Below are 21,602 nucleotides of genomic sequence, written 5' to 3'. Positions count from 1 at the left end.
TATCTGATGCATAGTCCTTGGAAAATATTAAATCAAAAGACATCTGTAACCCATCTCTTCAAATCTAGCCTTCTGATTAATGATTGCCTAAATTGATTTCCCTGATAACGCAGAGCTCTTGGGAATTAAAATCTGATGGGAGAAGGGAAGAGTAACTGACTTGAAATTGTATATTCAAATTCCATTGTTCAAATTCTGTTTTACATTCCTAAAATTTATAAACCAACTTTGAAGTCAGTGATTTAGGAACATGGGGTATCTTCTTTTAAAATACTTCTTCATTGTAAACATACAGGGTGGCATAAATATTATGAAAATGTGTGTGAGAAGGAACAGTTTCTCTCTGTTCAGTTCTTCATTTTACTGCATGGTTTTAAATTATTTGGTATTAGAGCAGTGAACCCAGGATAGTTGTTATCATTCTTATTTCTGACTATGCTTATTTTTAAAAGTAGATAATACTATGTATATTGGGTTTGGTAATCCACTTAAAAAAAGTCGGGATGCCTGGGTGGCTCAGTGGTTGAGCGTCAGCCTTTAGCTCAGGGCGTGATCCTGGGGTCCTGGGATCGAGTCCCACATCAGACTCCCCGCAGGGAGCCTGCTTATCCCTCTGCCTGTGTCTCTGCTTCTCTCTCTCTGTCTCTCATGAATAAATAAAATCTTAATTTTTTTTTTCTGAGAGAGACAGGAGGCGGCAGGGGGAGAGGGAGAGAGAATCTTAAGCAGGCTCCACACCTAGTCCAGATACGAATGCAGGAGTCAATCTCATGACCCCGAGATCATGACCTGAGGTGAAATCAAGAGTTGAATGCTTAACCGACTGAGCCACTCAGGTGCCCCAATCTCTTTAACTTAGTATATCACGTATATTTTTCTATAGCAATATTTTAATGACAATGTAATATTTTATTATATACACCATAGTTTAAACAATTGTTAATATTATACATTTATTTGTATCTAGTTTTTTATTCTTAACATTGCTTTAAGATTCCTTATATACATATATGATTATTTATTAAGAACAGATTCTTAGAAAGTTGAATTGCTGGGTGAAGGGTTAGTTATACTTTTAAGGCAAAGTGCCTTGCAGAAAGCTTTTACCAGTCTGTTTTCCCACCAACAATGTATATAATTGCCTGATTCGTAAACTTTGGGCAGTATCAGAAATTGCCTTTTTAAAAGATAATTCTTAGTTTAGTAAGTGAAAATAAAGGTGTATTGTGCTTATTTTATTTTGTATTTATTTGATTGTGAGTTGGACAGTTTTATTGTCCCTTGCTTTTTTGCATTTCCTTTGTTAGAATGTTTCCTCTTAATGTTTCTTTTTATTGAAAAAATATGTAAGCCATATAGTCCATGTCTTTCTACTTGCTTAAAAGGTAAAATTTTTTTCCTGATTAGTTTTTCAATTTGTAGTTTACTACTTTTAAAGCTGAGACAGTGTCTCCAAAGTTAAACACTTTTTCAACATCAGCCTGTAGGGGTCTCTCTAAACCAAATTTTTGGAAATTACACTGATTTTAAGAATTGTGTATTGATACAGGGACAGTCCCGGCGAGTCCAAGTGGAAGTAAAGTCTGTGCAGGAATCTGGGACTTTACCACTGATGGAAGAATGTATATTGTCTGTTGGCATTGGATGTGTAAAAGTTAGAACGCTCAAATCCCCCAAGACTCATGAGACTTTTCATGTAAGTTTCTGTGCCAGGTATGTTCTTGTTGAAAGACCTGATGAGATGAAAGAGTCTTTTGGAACCTGCCAGAAAACTACCTTCCGTGAACAATTCTTCTTTCACTTTTCTTTAATGTTTTATTGTTTTGTTTTTGTTTTTGTTTTTTTACACTACATTACATTTGCATAGAGTCACTGCACCCATACCAGACTGTTGGTTTTGCCCTGGTATATAGCAAACTGAGGGTTAAGACATCACAGTCTCTAGAAATTCCTCAGTTGCCTACTAGTGATTAACTTCCCCTACTACCGACCCTCTCTGCAAAAACCCCCTACTGGCTTCTAAAGACTGTTTGCCAGCAGGTGTTTGATTTCTCCTGGGGAGTGGGACTATAAACCCAGCAGGGAAAGTATTGTACTGGTTCCTGAAAAGGTCAAATGAGTGTTCTTCACTTTCCTATGAGAAGCTTAAGATTTTACTCCAACTTCCTGAAAATGATAAAACTGAGAATGAGGGTGAGCATGGGTGGGAGATGAAATAGTATTTATTTATTAAATTAGAAAATAGAAGGTATGGGAAGAGGTTGGTTGTTATGGGTAGCTTGATTCTTGGAAAAAAACAATTGTTTTAGTTATCTGTAATATATTTTTCTTCTAGGAGGACGAGGAGGACATGGACAGCTACCAGGTAAGGAAGCACCTTACCATCATGAGCTAGATTACACATTCCTGAGTCCAGTCATACTGTTACTTAAGAATTAGACAATTAATTTTGAATCAAATACTGCTTTTTTTCCAAATTAAAACAGAGTTTTGCAGACTTTAGTGTAAAAATCATTTGTGACTGTTATCCTTTTCCAAACGTGGAGCTCCTCATCCAAGTTTCCCACAGATCTATGTCCCCAGATCCTTTTCCTTGCACTTTCTTTCCTTGAATGGAGTCATCCACCCTTTTCCCTGTAATAGCTGTCTCATATTGAGCTTCTGTCAAACCACACTGCTTAGGTATTTTCCATCTTTTAAACCAGGTCTCCCTTCCCCACTTCAAACAGCCACACAACTTTGGTTTTGTCCACCTCCCCTCTTCCTAATCTCCTGCAAGATTTTGTTTATGTCTGTCAAGTTCTATCTTGTTAGTCTTGCTAGTCATTGTTTAGGACTGTCAGAGCTCTTTGGATCCTGATTATGTCATCCAGCGTAGTCACTCTCCTGGTTTTGCATCATTCTAATTTGATAAAAATGTCTGCCTTCCTATAAGTGACTGATAAAAATATTGGATCAGATAGGGTTAAATACAGGCTCCTATGGCACAACAATAGAGATTTCTTTTAAGCTGACATTATTCCATTAATCCCTCTTCTTTGGATGTGATATTTCAGTCATTTATGATTTCATTCAAGTAGATTCATTGCACATTTCTCCATCTTGTCTACAAGAATGTCATGAGCTATTTGGTTAAGTGCCTTAGTGAAATCCAGATACACACTATATCCTCAGCATTCCACTGATCTACCCAGTTTTGTTAACTTTATTATAAAAGGAAATGAGGCAAGATTGGTGTACAGTCAAGTGTTGGCTGGTAGACTTCTTAGTCTGTTGATAATGCCCCCTCTCTCCTCCAAAAATGCCCCCACAAGAAACAAGGGAGAGAAGCATTTATATTTTACTAGTGAAACATGTGGAAGGCTAAAACAAGTTAAGAAATTGAAGGAATTCTTATGATGGTTCACAAAGGTATAGAGTTGAAGATTATTGAGTAGTATTTGTGATTTTTTTTAAATTGTACTAATTTATTAATTTTTAAAAGTAATACCAATGTTCAGTGTGGGGCTCAAACTCACAACTCCAAGATCAAGAGTTGCATGCTCTTCTGACAGCCAGCCAAGTGCCCCAGTATTTGTGATTTTTATCCAGCAAAGGAGCATCACAGATCTTAGTTACTTGGAGTTCTATCCCTTGAACCAATAGAAATAAAACTGGTTCTGGATATCAGAGAATGCCCTTTCAGAAGCTGTCTTGTTCCAGAATAACAGTGCTTTGGTTTCTGGAACTTTCTGTTCTGAATAATGATTGGAGTTAACTAGTAGTGGTCATAAAGATCTTGATTGATGTATAATACTTGAAATTTTTGAAACCTTAGAGTGAGGTAAATGGAGCATTGGTTTCAAATGTCTTGTCTTGAGGTTATATTTGCCATAATTTCCCTTGTTTCCTTTTAGGATCGGGATTTAGAGAGACTGCGAAGAAAATGGCTAAATGCGTTAACAAAACGTCAGGAGTACTTAGACCAACAACTGCAGAAACTTGTCAGTAAACATGGTAGGAAAAGCAAGTTGAATATTTCCTCCCCCTGCCTAAATCTGTGCAGAATTAATCTCCATTTGCAGCCACATAAATTAGAAGTACATGAACACATCAATAATGAGGATGGCAAGAACATAGGAGTGTTGCTTATTTTTATCATATCCTTTCAGAGTAACATTTATTTAACTGTAATGATGTCTTTCTATAGGTCTCCCCCCACCCCTAACAAAGAGAGAAAATACAGTATATAAACATTGTCCTTCAAAAATAAATTAAGGAGGATGCTAATGTTCTTGATTTCTTACCCAAAGGCACTTGAATCTTCTAACTCTGGAAGAAATTATTCATGTGCTGGCCCATGTTGGCCTTCCATGAACCTAAGATGGCCTTTCTGTAAAAGTACATCAACCTTTTCAGCTTATCATTCATTTTTTATTGTGATTTTTTTATCACTAATTAGGCAAGTAATAAATTTTCGGTGAACCATTATCAACCAGTAACTGAAGTACAGGCAAATCCTATTGATACGCAGGATGAAAGTGTAAATCAGGTGAGAAATCTGTATTTGATCCTCATTCCTGATGTTCTAGATAAAACAGAGGATGATGCTGACCGAGAAGCTCAACTTTTAGAGATGAGGCTAACTCTGACGGAGGAGCGGAATGCAGTAATGGTGCCCTCTGCTGGCAGTGGCATTCCAGGGGCCCCAGCAGAATGGTATGAATGCTGTCACAAGCCTTCTGATGTTCCACATACTCACTGAGCTGCCTGCTTTCTGTGTGAATTTTGCCTATGTTTCAATATATGAAAGACTCATCATAGTACTGGGGAAACAAGTTTGAATTAGAGGAAGTGTTAAATTATTTTCATGAGTCTGAATAACTATGGCCTAAAACTGTGTTTTATTAAATAATATTGTTATTGGCCCAAGTAATTAAGATTTCTGAGAATCTAAATCAATATTTAATACCACTGCACTTAGCATTAAAAAAAAGTTAATATGTTAATTACTTGGGTCATTCCCTTAAAAGACCATTTGGTCATAATAAAATTGCATCTCCAGGAGTTTTTGGTTTTGGTGCTGGCTTAAACTGTACTGTCAGCAAATGTTCTGTGCCAGTTTATAGAAATTAAAAATAGTAAATTCAGGCATATGGGGTCCTTAGGTATATAATTTTTTAAGAAAGTAACTTTAAACAAGGGAGTTTCAATATAAATAGGCACATGTATCTTATAACACTGAATTCTAGTATCAGAACATACAATAATTATACACGAGAGCACCAGTGAAAAGAAGCAGCAGTTACAGGTAGGTCTTTGGGAGCATCTCTAATGTGAAAATATAATAAAAACATGATATCATTGGCTTAACTTATAATACTTCTCAGTGTGGGTTAGCGCTGCATCTCGAAGTACATGTTGCTGAGAAAGTCTGCTTTATTTAAGATGCGATTTGTTCATTATGTTTTAGGACCCCAGTTCCTGGGATGGAAACACACATTCCTGTTATATTCCTTGACTTAAATGGTAAGTTAGGAGGTGCTTTCTGAAGTCCTGCCTCTGACGAATTAGTGTTCAAGTAATACTTAGATTCCAACAAAGTTTGCAGTTAGGCAATTCTGTAAGCCCAAGGTTAGAGTCCATTTTGTGTACACTGAGGGACATTAACCCTTGACAAAGAATGAATTTTCTGTAAGAATAATAATTTTTTTACCGTACTAGGTATGTTTATCCTGTCGCATTCTCACATTTCATTCTATAATCCGTACTTATGTGTATGCTTTGTTCTTACCATGTTAGGATGGAGTAGTCATGTTTTCCTGCACTTAGAGTATTGTCTTTGTTAATTCTTAGGAAAAGACTTCTCTCTGAAAAAGACTAGTTTAACTAGTGATGCTTACGTAGCATGCTTTCTTTTATGTGGTATTTTCTTAGCATTGTCTAACAAATTTCTCACTTTTTCTGTGAGTTCTTATACCCTTCACTCCTGCATTGCTTGTTTATGAGAAACTGTCATTTTTTTCTGACTTTTTTCTCCTTCACGTAAAATATTTTGGATGTGGCTACATTTTACATTTGCTCTGTTCAAGGAAGGAAAATAAAGCTGAAAAGATAGATTAAAGAGCTAAAAATAAGGTAAAAGTCAGCAGTTAAATTCCTAAAACATTTGCAGAAAAAACGTGTGGTACAATGAACTATCCTAAATGGATAAGCTTGGGTATCCTCAGTGGTTTTCTTCTATCTAGCTGAAAGTAAGTTATGATATCTGAGGTATTTATTTAGCATCTTGTACTATTTAGCTTATTTAGACATATGGAAAATTATATATAAAATTATAGATTTATTTTATAAATAAATAAAATAAAATTATTTTATTATAAAATTATATAAAATTATTATATGCAAACAGCATTAACAAATTCTGCTGTCTCTCCACCTGAGAGGGTTTCAGATAGAGTGTTTTGCCTCTATCCTCCCTTGTTGTTCTCTGGCACTTTGGAAGCTGAGGGTTACTCCAGATTATTCTCATATTAGGTTCCTAGGCAGGTGAGGTGCTCATGTGTGTGCATGTGTGTGCATGTGTTTAGAAGGGTAAGAGTGGAAAACAATAATAGCTTATAAAAGACCTGTTTTGTACGGATATCCCAACACATGATGAAGAGCTTTTTCAGCCTTATGCCCATTCTTGCACGAGCTCATGTACTAGAAAGATACTTTTGATCCCTACTCACAAGCTTAAGATAGATAGGGGATTGGGAGGGCCAGACTTAGAACTAAATAACTAAAGGGCCAAGGGGCAACCCTCCAAGTTTCTGGCTCATGTAGCCAATTGATTCTTTTGTTGAACTTAACTGTCAGATAATTGGAATCACCCTCGCTTCTCATTTCTTCAATGCACTAAAAGATAGGGAATTTGGGTTATAATCCTATCATTAACATTTATGGGCTGACCTTGAATAACCTCTTGGGTATCTTGGCTTCGTTTGCCTTCCATGTAAAATAAGGCATAAAGGTAGGAGATTGGATAAGATAATTTCTTGAGAGTCTATCCATCTCTAAGAACTGTGAACTGTTTAATGGTCCTCTTCCGTGTCATGTAAGATTTTAGAGTCAAAAGCAAATGAAATTTGAGGCAGTAGAATTTTAATACTAAGCACATTGAAATTTAGCTGGTAGGGGTTATCCTTTAAAATGATCTCTGATTTAATGGAACTTCTTTGCTTTTAGCTGATGATTTCAGCTCCCAAGATAATCTTGATGACCCAGAAGCTGGTGGATGGGATGCTACCCTTGCTGGGGAAGAAGAGGATGAGTTCTTTGAACTGCAGATTGTAAAACAGCATGATGGAGAGGTAAACAAATATAACTAGGAGAAATCAGCTGAAAAGTAGTTTCTTTAACCTTTCCATGCAGCTTTTGAAACAATCAACAGTGTCATAATTTTAATGCTTATATTTCTCAAGAAATAGATATGAAAGCCTTTCATTATGACTTCCAGAAAGAGCAGAATCCCTTCCAGAAGGAGTAGACAGCCAGATTATGTCCCTTGACCATTTTAGTTCACCTCCTGGTAAAGGATCTCTGTTAGTATTCATAGTTCAGGTCAGTAGTGGTCCCCTGTCCTGGGAAATGCTACTGAAGTACATGCAAATAAAACAATACAATGTTGGGTATTTGCTTTGAGATTCTTTAGTAAAGACTTCTTAAGAAGAGAAAAAGAAGAATAAATAAAGGCAGTGTGGCAAAATCTTGATAATGTTTGAATCTGGGTGATGGGTGTATAGTGGGGGCTTATTTTCTAGTTTTGAGTATATTGGAAAAATGAGAAAATAGTTTAAATAAGGAAAGCTGATGTGATGCTCTGAAGGGCCCATCATACCTTAGTAGTATTCCTAAGATGCAAAACTTTGTAGTAGGGAAGAAACCCAACACACCCAACTGTGATGTGTTCTGTACAACAGACATCTAGGCCTGTCTCCTTCTTTAATAAGTCAGTGTCCTGAGTGACAAAGGGCTGGGGAACCATTTCAGATTAAAGTAGACTAAAGGGGCATGACATCTAAATGCAATTAGTGATCCTGGATTGAAACTTTTGAAATACTTGAATATGGACTATGTATCATATGATCGTTTTGCATCAATGGGAAATTTCCTGAATATAATTGTCGTATGGTTAAGTCAGAGGATGTTCTTGCTGTTAGAAGGTTCTTGCTAATGAATTTAGACATGTAGAGTTACAGCTCTGTAACTTACTCTGAAGTGGTTCACCAAAAAAATAATCCTGCCTGTGCCTGTGTGTTATGAGTTGTGAGAAAGAGGAAGGAAAAGTGGCAAAATATTAACAGCTAATGATTTCAGGTGGAAGATAACACAGGACTTCATTGTCCTGAATTCACATCTTTTATGTTTGAGCATTTTTCAGAATAAAAACATTTTATTTTTTTAAAGATTTTATTTATTTGAGAGAGAAAGAGAAAGCACACAAACAGGGGGAGGGGCAGAGAGAGAGGGAGAAGCAGACTCCCCACTAAGCATGGAGCCTGATGTGGGGCTTGATCCTGGGGCCTTGGGATCATGACCTAAGCCCAAGACAGACACTTAATCGACAGAGCCACCCAGACGCCCCAAAATGAAAACATTTTAAAAGCCAGCCAGCCAGCCAGAAACATTATCGTCTATACTTCCCAGACTAAAGAAATGGAGACCACATGCTCATATTCCGTAGTCCCTCAGGGCAGTTCTAGTAGATCTGCACTCATGACCAGTATGTATAACTTTAGCCAAGCCAAGATGTTTCCTTGTGAAGTTTTTTCAAGGAGGAGAGGGAAAAATATGATGTGTCTTTCTTCTCAGGTGAGAGCAGAAGCCTCTTGGGACTCTGCAGTGCACAGCTGTCCTCAGCTCAGTAAAGGCACCCCAGCGGATGAGCGAGTGTATCTGATTGTGCGGGTGACAGTCCAGCTCAGCCATCCTGCTGACATGCAGTTGGTATTACGGAAACGAATTTGTGTCAATGTTCACGGCCGGCAGGTGAGTCGTTAATCCTAGTTGAAGAAATGACTTTAATCACAGGTCCAGCATGAGGGCAGAGCCAAGAATGATTGCTCTGGCCTCCTGTCCAAACAGCCTCTGTGCAGCATTGAGCTTTTCTCTTCGACACAACTGCTGCTGTCCTGTACCCATGCCTGCCTCATTCCCGGCACCTGCCATCCTGACTTCCTCCCAGACAGTATTCAGTTGTTACAATGAGTCTTTCGTATTCCATAGTCACAAATTAAATACATTCTTTTGGGTGCCACATAGCTCTGTCAAAGCCAATTCTCTGGTTTTGTTTTTGACTTTTCATTTGCATTGTACAAGATGTGATGGTTCTCTGCAGATTGGCCGTTGTTTGGACTTAACCTCTGCTTTGCACATCTTTGTTGCCTCTCAGTCATCTCGCTAATTCGTGGATTCATATATTTGGAGAGTATACTCTGTGGAGCTTTTGTATAACAAGATGAGTTAAGAAATAGTCTGCATCTTGAGACGGCCAGTGTCTGTCAGCATACGTAGCTGAATAAACAGGTGGCGTTTCTGTCGGGATAGCACTGCAGGTGCTCCCCAAGTGCTGGAAGATGGCAGGTAGAGGAATGGAGAATGCCCAGCGAGCAACTCCGAGAAGGTGTCAGAGAGGGGTGGGATAGCACGCCAGCCACTCCTCTGCAGGTGGGGATGTTTGGCAGGCAGAGGGAGAGGAATGGGCTGTTTTGTGCGGAGGTGTGCAGAGGCTGTGGGGAGAAGGACAGGGTGTGACAGGCTCAGACCCCGAGCAGCAGAATGTGACGACAGGCAGTATGACAGCAATGTGACGGAGTCGTGCTGCAGAGGCCAAGGCCATTGCTGTCCACATAGTTGCAGCTGGATTATGAAGGTCCTGGTGCCAGATGATTGGGTTTAGTAGGACACTTCTAGGGAAGAACATAAACTATTTCTGTCATTGACTTTGCAAATACAGGATTTGGGAGGCTCATTCTAGGGATTCTTTTAACTGTCTGTGCTCACTTTTTTTGAGGCCTTCTCAATACACTGACTAAAACCAGGACAGATGAAAAGAAATCTTTTCATTTAAAAGAGCACAGTCACGGTTGATAGAGTCCTAGATGTAATCTCCACCCCTAAAAATTAATCTTTAGTTCTAAATGTCACACTGATATCAATCTTTGAAATGAAGACTGGCGGTAATGCTGTTAAAATTGCAGCTCTTTAGCTCGGCAATCCAGCATCAATAAAATCCAGGTCATCAGGGTAGCTATAGACGTATATGGTATGCCTCCTGTTCACTCTTTTCTCCAGCTCTCTTTTCTCGGAAGTGTTTAAGGGATTGAAAAAGACGCGTTGCTCTTGAGGAGCATTTTGAAGAGTTATTTGCCATTCCTGAGCTAGAGATTCTGGTTGCCAGGCACTGAGACTGACCTGGTACAACCACCAGCCCCATGGAATCCTTAATAGAAAAGATGCATCATGGAGTCACCAAGCTTCTTCTGGCATTTTTTTTTCTTTTGGTGTGTTTTTAAGTAATTTTTAATTTTTTATTATAATGATAAGAAGTTGCCACATTTTTTCCCCTGGTTGAAATGACTTGATATTATCAAATTGATACTGAATGACATGATTGTATTTTAGGGCATGCCAGTTTCCCTTCCAATTTCAGGTATTTCAATCCTGAAAATTGCTTTTTGATAGCAAGAATAGGTACTTTCTTATGACGCTAATATATGCATATCAGCTTCTGTAGTTCCATACAGAAAGAAAATAAAAAGTAAAGTAACAACAGCACCGACACCTCCCCATTCCACCTGTTAAAAACAAAAGCGGTAGCTGTGCCCTGACCCAGCTCAGCATTGCAGTGCTCGAGTTGAGAGAGTGAAGGGCTGAAATCAGTGGTCTCTTTGCATTCTAAGAGCTACAGTTTTTTTAAAAAGTAACTAAAGATCACTGAAGAGAAATTATTATTAAGTAGGTTTATGATAATATGTACTTATAAGGCCAAATGACTTGATTTTTCTATTTTCTTTGGGGATTTTTCACATATTTCATACTTCCCGTTTGCACAAGGAAAAAAGGTTGGGTGTTGGTTTAATATTCTCTCTTCTTATCTTTATTCACCAATTGTATTCTGCCCTCATCCGTGCTCTCTTCAACCTCTACAGGATGTTCAGTCTTAGCAGCATCTTCAAATGAGTCATCTATGCATTAATTCAACAGTTCAATTCTTAACTGTGCGAAGAGCACAGTCAGCATAAACAATGACCATGCACTCTTAAATCATTCTTCATAACGATCCTGCTTTGGTCAAGAATTTAATGTCTGAACTTGTCAATATTCATGCTGTAAGATGTCCATTGTACTGGAAAAAAAAAAAAAGCGTAAGAGTCACCAGTCCTCACTTACATCTTAGAAGGGCATTTATTGTGCCGAATTCAACAGTCTTATTTCTGTAGCTTTAAGCAGAGCTGAACCAGATGCCCAGAATCAGTTTCCAGAATTTTGGGTTCACATTCTTCATATATTGGGAATAGGACCTGTCACATGGCAGAAACCTAATAAATTGGTTTTGTGTGCTGAAACAAAGTTGAAAAGCCTATATTTAGTGATTTGGATTTCAACTTGTTCATCTTGGAAATATGCTCTTCTGTTTCTTTTTGATTAGAATGAATGTAGTATTCTTTGTGCTGTCTCTGTTAATGAAAACTCAGTTTTTGAGGTAGGAAACCATATTTTTCTGTTTTGTTTTTCTCTAGGGTTTTGCTCAGAGTCTCCTAAAAAAGATGTCACATCGAAGTTCTATTCCTGGCTGTGGAGTGACTTTTGAAATTGTCTCCAATATTCCAGAGGTGAAGGATTGTATGAAGTTTGAGTTTACTAAAAATAAACATGTAAAAAGAGCTAACTCCCTGAAAGTCACCTACCTAAGAAATATATAGTCAATGAAAATGTGTATTTGGTCAAATGCTATAGATTTGTAGGGGAAATTTCCTAGTCTTAATGTGATACATAGTAAAATATATTTGTGGCTTTAAGGGTTCTGGTTTTAGCATTTTGTTAAAGAACTTCCTTTTGAAAAGCAAATCAACACTCCTAGAAGACAGCACTCCTTTTCACTCCCAGTAGACCTAGTGAAACACTATTGTAACCCTTAAAGGGAGGCAACATAGCACAAAAGAGAGATTCAGGCTTTCATTTTGGGATCACACAGTAATTTATCACTTCTTAGTGCGATGAACTTGGTAAGTTACTTGGAGCCTAATTTTTTTATTTTTTAGTTGGGTTAATGATAGCTTCTGTACAGTTTTGTTTTTAAGGATTAAATGAGATGATGTCACAAGTCATTGTGCACACACTAAACAGTCAATTGTAATTGCCATCATTATAGCTCCTATTATTATTTTCTTCTCCTTATTTCTCTTTCTGAACTGAGAAAGTCATAGGAATCAAACACATGGAGTTTGAAATAGCCCCTGACGGAAGCTGGCTGCACGGTGTAGTTTATATATGCTTCCTAATATTTAATCCCAAGTTTATTCACCTGGGCTTTGGCACAGCTGGTAATGGAGGCCTTCCTTCCTTACTGGGGGTGGGGGGGGTGGGTAAGGAGGATTCTATTAGGAGGATATTGGAAAAGAGAGAGAAGAGCACTTCCTTCTGTTATACTCACTATCTGAAATCGAGGAGTAAGTGAGGAGGTGCAGATTGTACTTTCCTTGGGAGTGGAGATGTGGAAATGTGCACTGGAAGTGGACACTCCCTGCTAACCACACTGTCCACATCATCAGTCTCTTCATTTTTGAGGGCTGGAAGTTGTTGATTCTGTTGAGCATTTGAGCAATAGGTGGACAAAATATATTTCAACAGAGAGATTAGTTTTTGGAAGACTGAAAAGATTACCTAGGATATGGGCTTTGTTTTAGATTTCTTGTACTATAAGAAATCTTATACTGGATCTTCAAAGTGTTAGACTTCCACAGTAAATATTAGCTGCTTAACTATTTAATTTGGAGTCAGCTAACCATTTAAAAGCCAAGTCTGTCTTCTGTCTGTTAGACTGGCTGCAAAACCGTATGTCTGTAGTAGATTACTCTTTGTATACTTAGGTGCTCAGCTAGAGACTTACAATTTATTCTCTGTGTCTGAATGTTTTATGTGTCTTTCTGGCTGTTTCATATCTTAACTCTATAAATGGTTTGAATGCAGTTAAAGAACCCCTGTAGTAGACTCCCTTACATTTTTCCATTTCTCTCATCTTCCTTACCCTCCTGTCTCATCCCTTACTGATTATAGATTCTTTATCCCCTTTAAAAATGCTTTTGTTCTCTGGGTGATACAGTTTTCAAAGGGAGGAAATGTTGAGGGGGAATCAGCTGGGAGATAAGCAGATAGCCTCTCTCGTTGAGCTACCTGTTAATAATTAGCTACACATCTAAGTTAACAAGTTTTTTTTTTTTTCTTCACAATATCAAATCCTGAAGATAAAGAAAAAGGCACAGTGAGACTTAAAACTTACAGGGAAAGGACCACACTTAGTTTATTTTTTATTTAAAAGCAAAATAAACAGATTCCTTAAGGAGCGAGATTTACCATGAAAAATCCTTGAGAAGTTCTTTATGTTCCCTGTTAGAGTAGCTCTGAAAGCTTGGTGGTAGAAAGAACTGATGATGGGCCAGACTCCAGGAGATGGTTCCACCATTCTACCCCAGGGCCCAGTCACTCCCACCTCTGGGTGCTTACCCAAGAGAAGTGACCATGTGTGTCCATAAAGATATGTACAAGAACACTCATAGCAGCCTAATGCAGAGTCACCTAAAACTGCAAACAACACAACCATCCATCGGGGGTGGATGGATAAGGAAGTTGTGGTATATCCATATCCACTTAGCTACACAAAGAAATGAACTTCTTGTGTGAATCTCAGAATCATTATGCCATGTGCAAGAAGCTAGATACAAAAGAGTATGGTTCCATTTATGTGAAATGCTAAGACAAGTGAATCTAATCTGTGGGGAAAGAAATGACCCCTGCCTTGGGGGAAGGGGATTGACTGTGAAAGCTGTCAGTGAACTTTCTAAGGTAATGGAAATGTTTTGTATACTGATAGGGATGTGGGTAACAGTGTATACATTTCCCTAAAATTCAAGTTTCCCTTTTCTTACAAAATCAGAGTAATATTTATTCCCTTCAGAGACCAAAAAGTATTCTGTGTTAAGAGGTAAAAGGATTACTCTTATCAGGAATCAGGAGACCTAAGTTCTAGTCTTGCTTCTTTTGCCAATTATGTGGCCTTCTTTCCTCATCTATAAAATAAGGATGATTGCTTCTTTTCAGGATTATTAAAAGGCTCAAATGAACCATAGTAGGTTCAAGATAGAAGTTTTATAAACTTAAGCCACCTTCCAAATTCTTCCACATTTTATCTGTTCTAAAGCTCATTAAAATTTTTAAGAATACTTTTGACATTAGAACACATCTTAAAATTGATATCTTAAAACTAATTGGCAGATTTTTTTCTCCTTATTGGTATATAATTTTTTTTTCCTTGAAGTTGATGGCATCTTCAGATGCATAGCTTATGGCTATATATTTTGTAGTTTTTGGCATTATTATAACAAATTCACAAGTAAATAAAGTATCAGTTTTTTGTCTGAGAAGAGTAATTTGTTATGAACCAAGCTTGCCTGACATGATTAAATGCACTAGCAAGGACCCTTCCTGACTTGAACACCCCATTTATACGCAAAGGCCATCACTCTAGAGGAGTGGGGTGGGGGTGGGGGTGGGCTCCGTGGGAAAGCACAGTGAGGGAGTATTTACCTAGATACTTTGCTTTTGGTCCCTGTTATTCCAGAGTTGCGGACTGAGACCAATTTTACAAGCTGCCACATGTTGAATATGTAGGCCATGGTGGGCTGCTGAGCAAAAGGGGTTGAAAGCCAAACCTACTTTTCATTCTTACTCTCCATACCTGTGTCTGCTTCCTGCTAGAGTTGTTTGGACCCCAGCTTCTCATTCCTGTCTTTTGCCCCTTGTGATGTATTTCTGAAGTGTGGTGGTGGTTATATTTCCAGCTTTTTCCACCAAATCCTTTCTAGCCAGTAATGTTTTCATTTACAATAGAAATATAGAAGAGAACGGTGTTATTGAGAATATGCTGTGTTTCAGTGGCACTGTGGTTAACCGTTCAAGTTAACCTAACCACCACTGATACCATGATTTCTGTGGGAAAATGAGTTTTGAGTTCCAAAAGCTAGTGTTAAAATGGAATTTTGGAATACCATCCCATTTGTTAGTTCAGTACTCTTTTTGTGTGTATTTGTATAGATCAAGAAGCTTTTATGTTTTCTTCTACAAAGTATTTCATTTTAATACCCAACTTTCTGTTCTCCAGGATGCCCAGGGAGTAGAGGAACGCGAAACATTAGCAAGAATGGCAGCTAATGTTGAAAACACGGCTTCTGCTGACTCAGAGGCTTATATTGAAAAATACCTCAGAAGTGTGCTGGCTGTGGAGAACCTTCTCACTTTAGATCGTCTCCGCCAGGTTAGTCAACATAGCTGGTAGCAGTGGTGCTGACCCAGCCTTATTCTCTTTACCTCTCTGCAATTCACAGTGTTGATACAACTAAAATTTTGTGTTTTTTTTGTTTTGTTTTGTTTTTACATCTAAACCTTTGAAGCCTCTCTCTCTCTCTCTCTCTCTCTCTGTGTGTGTGTGTGTGTGTCTTTCATGAATAAATAAATAAAATCTTTAAAAAAGGGGGGGGGGCAGCCCAGGTGGCTCAGCGGTTTAGCGCCGCCTTCAGCCCAGGGTGTGATCCTGGAGACCCGGGATTGAGTCCCACGCCAGGCTCCCTGCATGGAGCCTGCTTCTCCCTCTGCCTGTGTCTCTGCCTCTCTCTCTGTCTCTTTCTCTCTCTCTGTGTGTCTCTGTCTTTCATGAATAAATAAACAAAATCTTTAAAAAAAAACTTTTGAAGCATCTCTTTAAGTGGAGCATATTAATTTAGGTTAAACTTGTTAATTAAGTCTGTGAACATACAAAAGCTCCACTTGGAAAGTTACTTTCACCAAGATGCTAAATGATATATAGTTGCCTTGAGGTAATGGGGGGAAATATTTAATGCTTGATGGCTAAAGAATTATTTTAAAAATCCTTTAACGGTGGACAATAATGTTGCTAAAGAAGTATGTAGGAATGTGGCAGATTGGGCCCTTTTTCGCCCACCACAGCCCTGGAGTGGGTCTCTAGAAGGGGTAATAGAGATGCCAGCAGTACACTTAATACTTGGTGGAACTCTCTACCTCATTTTATGTAGCAATATTGAGACTTTTGGTTTTTACCAAAGATCCTTATGAAAAATAAAAGTGACCTAATTTTCATATCTGTCTCCTGGGACTAACTTCTGGCCAGCTTCAAGGGAGCCATCAGTAGATAAAGAATCATCTAGGTAACCCATCAGCTGAATAATTAACTTTGAATGTTCCACAGTGATTGGAATAAGGTCATTCCACGGTGTTAAGTAACAGCCATGATTTAAAGAACTAGGAATATATATGTAGTGATGGTAGCTGAAAGACTGCTGTACATGGTATTGCTTTGGAGGTGCATCTCTGATCTGTATTCTTCCTCTGTACTGACAGGAGGTTACAGTGAAAGAGCAGTTGACAGGAAAGGGGAAGCTGAGTAGGAGGAGTATAAGCTCTCCAAACGTGAACAGAGTAAGTACATGGACTCCCCATTCTGCTCTGCATGGGCTCTCCTTCCCTGTTCCTCTTTCCTTGGATAACTCTTTTCTATCCTATAACTCTCCTCTCAGATATCATTTCCTTCTCTGAACTGATTTAGGCACCCGTAGCGTCAGTGCAGACCTCTGTCATTGTCCTCACCAATATGATAGGGAAAGTGTCTGTTTAATCACATCTTTAATGTTTCTCTCTAATTTTTGTATGAGCAGTGCCTGGCACAATGACTGGGTGTTCAGTGTTTGTTGAACTAAATAAAGCAAAACTAGCCGAGTGCCTTGGGCAAACGATTTGAATTTTCTGGGCCTAACTTAATTACTTTTAAATTGAGGAGAAATCTGGACTAGTTTACAAACTCAATTGCTTAAAGGCAATCCAGGATAGTATAAATGAGTAAAAATAAGTTAGGTATGTTTCATAACAGTGTCTTAAGTTTGTTATTCTCTTTTAAAACATAGGTATAATATATGTGCATATTAAGCATACAAATAATTCTTCACAAAGAAATATCATTGTGGCCCTGTGATTTATCTCTCCTTTCCTTACTTTTGACAAAGATGTGGATATGAGAAATATTACCTTGGTCTAACTTTACACCAAGAAAAACCACAATACAAGCATTGTTATAAAGAGCAGCTGAACCTTAGTCTTAATGCTTGAGAGACCATAGTGAGTGGTAGGGAGAGTATCAACCGGGAAGGTACATGTGGCCCCAGAGTAAGTGAATGATGTCACTAATCATCTCAGATGAAAGATTGGGAACTTCCGCAGACATTAAGAAATATCACTTTCTTTCAACTTAAATCTTCTCATTTCCTCGGAAAACGGTACATTAAAATACAGAGATTTGGTATTTAGAATTCTATGGTTTAAAATAAATGGTCTATGTCTATACGTCTGCTACAAATACCAGAGAAGGAAGTTGTAAGATCAGGGCATGGTAAAATAATCAATAACCTCGTATCCTTTAAATAGAAGGGGATACACAGACGAAGTATCCCTTACCCAGGCCTAGGTGATTGTTGCCTCAGTGTAAACTGGGTATCTGATCTTATACAAACCTCCCACCTTAAAGTTCAGTTCAGTTAAAAAAAAAAAAGATTTGTGAGTGGTGCCTGGGTGGCTTAGTTGGTTAAGCTGCCAACTCTTGACTTCAGCTCAGGTCATGATCTTGGGGTCCTGGCATTGAGCCCCACGTCAGGGCTCTGTGTTCAGCAAGGAGTCTGCTTGAGGATTCTCTCTCCTTTCCCTTTGCCCCTCCCCCCCAGCTTGTGTGTGCCCAGTCTTCCTCTCTCTCAAAATAAATAAATAAATCTTTCGGAAAAATTGTGATAATGCGTCAAAGTATAAGCTAGCCCAATTTACAAATTTGGTCTCGACAGTGTCTCTGGTCCCATCTGACTTTCGCATTCTGTTGATGTGGTTTTCAAATTCCTGTATTTCCAGGACTGTAGATTTCTGCACTTTCACACTTAAAGGACTAATCCCCTCTTTATTTCTTCTTCAGTTGTCTGGGAGCCGACAAGATCTTATTCCATTCTACAGTCTAGGCAGCAACAAGGTAAGTTTTTATAACTATTTTTCCATTGGCCTTAGACTAATTTCCCATTCACCTTTCCTCTTTTCACTCAAATATCACACACTTGTTTTGCATGCCAAAATTTCTCCTACTCTTCTGTGCTATGTGAAATTTATTGGAAAGTGTTTACAGTTCATTTTTTTTATCTGCCAGTTAAATTAAGGCTATGAGACCTCATTACTCTACTTTTTAAGGGTTAAAAACCAATTTTGTTGCTGAAGTTCATATTTCTATGTAAAATATTCTTCCTGTTTCGTCAAGAAAAAACTTTAAATCAGAGTTTTAATAGTAAAATAATCATGTAATGTTGCAAATGTGTGAGGAATAAGATTTTATCTTTAAGTTAATCTTATTTGCCAGAAGAAATTAAAATACAAGAACAAAACTTGTTTTAGCTGGGATTTATTTTTAATGTTAGTGTTCCCCAATTTAATAGTTTTAAGCATTGAGAATTCTTTATCTGTTACTTAAAGGGATCACATTTGTAATTATCGTAACTGTATGTCCTATATCATAGTTTTATGCCTGATGTTTTTTGAGGGACCTAGTTAGATGTTGGTACTGTTAACTGTAGGCAACACACTCTGTATTGAAATCTTAACCCTTGAGGAGTTTAAAAGTGAACAATGTCTTATAAAATGGCCTGATAGGGATTTGTTTCAAAATAATCTTGGGGGGAAGATAGGGGTATAAATAAAAGAAGATTGGCTATTTAATGATAATGGTTATAGCTGCATGGAATTTGTTATGCTTCCTTTTTTTTTTTTAAGATTTTACTTTTTTATATATTTGAGAGAGAGTGCAGAAACAAGGGGAGAGTGCAGAGGGAGAGACAGAAGCAAGCTCCCTGATGAGTGGGGAGCTCGACACAGGGATCAGTCCCAAGACCCTGGCATGGTGACCTGAGCAGAAGGCAGATGCTTAACTGACTGAGCCACCCAGGCACCCTATACTACCCTTTCTACTATTATTATTTATTCTGTACTCTGTTTTTCTTTGTTTGAAATTTTCTTATAAAAACTTAAGAAAAAGAACAATTGATCAATAATTAGACTTATTCTTAAGGTCTAGATTACTAGGGGTTTGCCTGAAATAATGAGATATATATATCTCATCAATATGTGTGTTATAGGTAAACTCCTAGTAACCGGGCAGCCCTGGTGGTGCAGCGGTTTAGCGCCGCCTGCAGCCTGGGGTGTGATCCTGGAAACCCAGGATCGAGTCCCACATCGGGCTTCCTGCTTCTCCCTCTGCCTGTGTCTCTGCCTCTCTCTTCGCTCTCTCTGAATGAATAAATAAATAAATCTTTAAAAAAAAAAAAAACTAGTAACCTAGATCTTTAAAATGAGCTACATGTATATATATCCAAGTTTATGGACATATAAATTCCTCTCCAACTCATTAATTTACTGATTACCTATCATGTCTCTGAAAGTGTTATAAGCACTACTACTTTATACTGATCCAGTGATAGGTTTGATTAGTTATTGATAAGCACAGCACAGGTTATGATTACGAGAACAAAGTTGAGTTTTGGGGAAATTGATGGTTTCTTTATTTTTAAATGTACATAAATGAAAACTTCTAAGGAAAATATAAGAAAAAATGAATTTTTGTTTTTTTAAATTACATCTAATCCAAATTCTCAATTATATTATAAATTCCTTGAAAGAAGTGGCCAGAATTTTCTATATACCCCCAGCTTCCTTATGTTTAAATAGAGCAAATAATAGTATCACTTAAAAGAAAGTTATTGTGCTTCATCTACACCAAATAAATAGAATAAAGAAACATAGATGCTATTACTAGAAGTATGATAGAGTAGGAGAGTGAAGGAGGGAGTGGACACTTTTATAGGCATTATTCACAGATCAGGAGAAACTGCAGAGAGGTGGTAATCCCCCTAAACTGAAAGATGATGAGGTCCATCTGAGGCAGGGAAGGAGTGAATGCAACAGTGTGAACAAAAGCATGGAGGGATGAACAGACTTGCTGTGTTTATGACACTGCATGCGGTGTGACTAAAGGAGGGGGAAATAGTGACTACTATTGTGGGGTAGAACCCAGAGAAAAGAGACCTGATTGTAGAAGTGTACCAAGGAGTAATGGAGGAGACAAGGAGCCCCTGAAGGAGTAATGGCCATAACATGGTTAAAGTTGAATTAGAAAGTGTTTTTTAACAGTCCACCTAACCCCCACTCAGGTTCCTGGTTGGTCCATAAAGTCACTTTAAAGTATACAATATAAGTATATACAGTTACTAATGCAAAAATATGAAAAAAAATTTAATTTGCGGATGGAGAGATCAGGTCAGGGTGAGATTCAGCAGTGGGAGGGAGAGGGAGAGTGATTCAGGTTAAATTAAGGAGATAGAATCTCTATAACTCCAGGGACAGGAAGGTTGGGGGAGGGGAGAGATGAGGGTGACTTGTGGACTTCTGGATGACTGAATAGAGAGATGAACTGTAGGAGGGGCGGTTTTGGGGTAGAAAATGAAATAGTTCAATTTTTGACATAAGGTATCTGCCAATTGAAGGGTCTTGAAGCCTAGGCTGAGGAGCTGAGGGCATAATTGAAACTGAGTGAAGCATCAGATCTAAAATGGGAGCTAGAGGGCATGATAATACTCATGGGTACTTGCCAGAGGAGAAGCTGGATGGGGCATGGAGAGGGAGTCCCCAAAGAAGAAAAAAGACTCAGCAGAGAATGGCTTGGAAACTTGGCCAGAAGGGACTTTTTAAGTTGTTCAGGTTTTTTTCCCAAAATATTTTATTTATTTACTTATTTTAGAGAGAGAGGGTATGTGCACACATGAGAAGGGGGAGGGGCATAGGAGAGGGAGAAAGAAAGAATCTCAAGCTGGCTTCCCTGCTCAGTGGGGAGCCTAACATGTGGCTCAGTCTCACAACCCTGAACCGAAATCAAGAGTCGGATGCTCAACCAATTGGGCCACCTAGGTGCCCTGGCTTTTTAAGTTTTAAGAAAGACTCCTTCCAGTTTCCTCAGAGACTATAAGATGAGGACCGAAAAGCTGTTTCAGATGTGACGGTAAAGAGTTTCTTAGAGACTGTTCCCAGGGCAATTTCTGTGGATGGTTGGGGACATGTCATATTAAATGTGTAAATGTAACATTACACATTTTTGTTACTCTACCAGAAGCTTCCCTTTTTTTATCCTCTCAATTTCTTGGGATATCCTAGGGAAGATGAGGAAAAATCTGATTTTTTACCCTCTCAGGTTCTACTGATATCGTGGTGCCATCACA

General features: G+C 38.2%; 1 protein-coding gene across 1 annotated transcript in view; it reads left to right on the top strand.

The window, feature by feature from the left end:
* Positions 1–21,602, top strand: part of KIF13B (kinesin family member 13B) — a 198,512-nt gene that overhangs the window by 131,574 nt on the left and 45,336 nt on the right. Inside the window, exons 25-35 of the mRNA XM_055346192.1 lie at positions 1,550–1,696; positions 2,336–2,365; positions 3,897–3,996; positions 4,572–4,698; positions 5,453–5,508; positions 7,210–7,334; positions 8,836–9,012; positions 11,766–11,858; positions 15,404–15,556; positions 16,657–16,734; positions 18,266–18,319. Coding sequence (XP_055202167.1) covers positions 1,550–1,696; positions 2,336–2,365; positions 3,897–3,996; positions 4,572–4,698; positions 5,453–5,508; positions 7,210–7,334; positions 8,836–9,012; positions 11,766–11,858; positions 15,404–15,556; positions 16,657–16,734; positions 18,266–18,319 — 1,140 coding nt within the window. The remainder of the gene's footprint in view (positions 1–1,549; positions 1,697–2,335; positions 2,366–3,896; positions 3,997–4,571; positions 4,699–5,452; positions 5,509–7,209; positions 7,335–8,835; positions 9,013–11,765; positions 11,859–15,403; positions 15,557–16,656; positions 16,735–18,265; positions 18,320–21,602) is intronic.

This window comes from Nyctereutes procyonoides, unplaced genomic scaffold, assembly GCF_905146905.1.
Source record: "Nyctereutes procyonoides isolate TBG_1078 unplaced genomic scaffold, NYPRO_anot_genome, whole genome shotgun sequence".
In the NCBI taxonomy this organism is placed as follows: Eukaryota; Metazoa; Chordata; class Mammalia; order Carnivora; family Canidae; genus Nyctereutes; species Nyctereutes procyonoides.
Note: the sequence above shows the minus strand (reverse complement) of the source record. Positions and strands in the feature narration are given on the sequence as shown.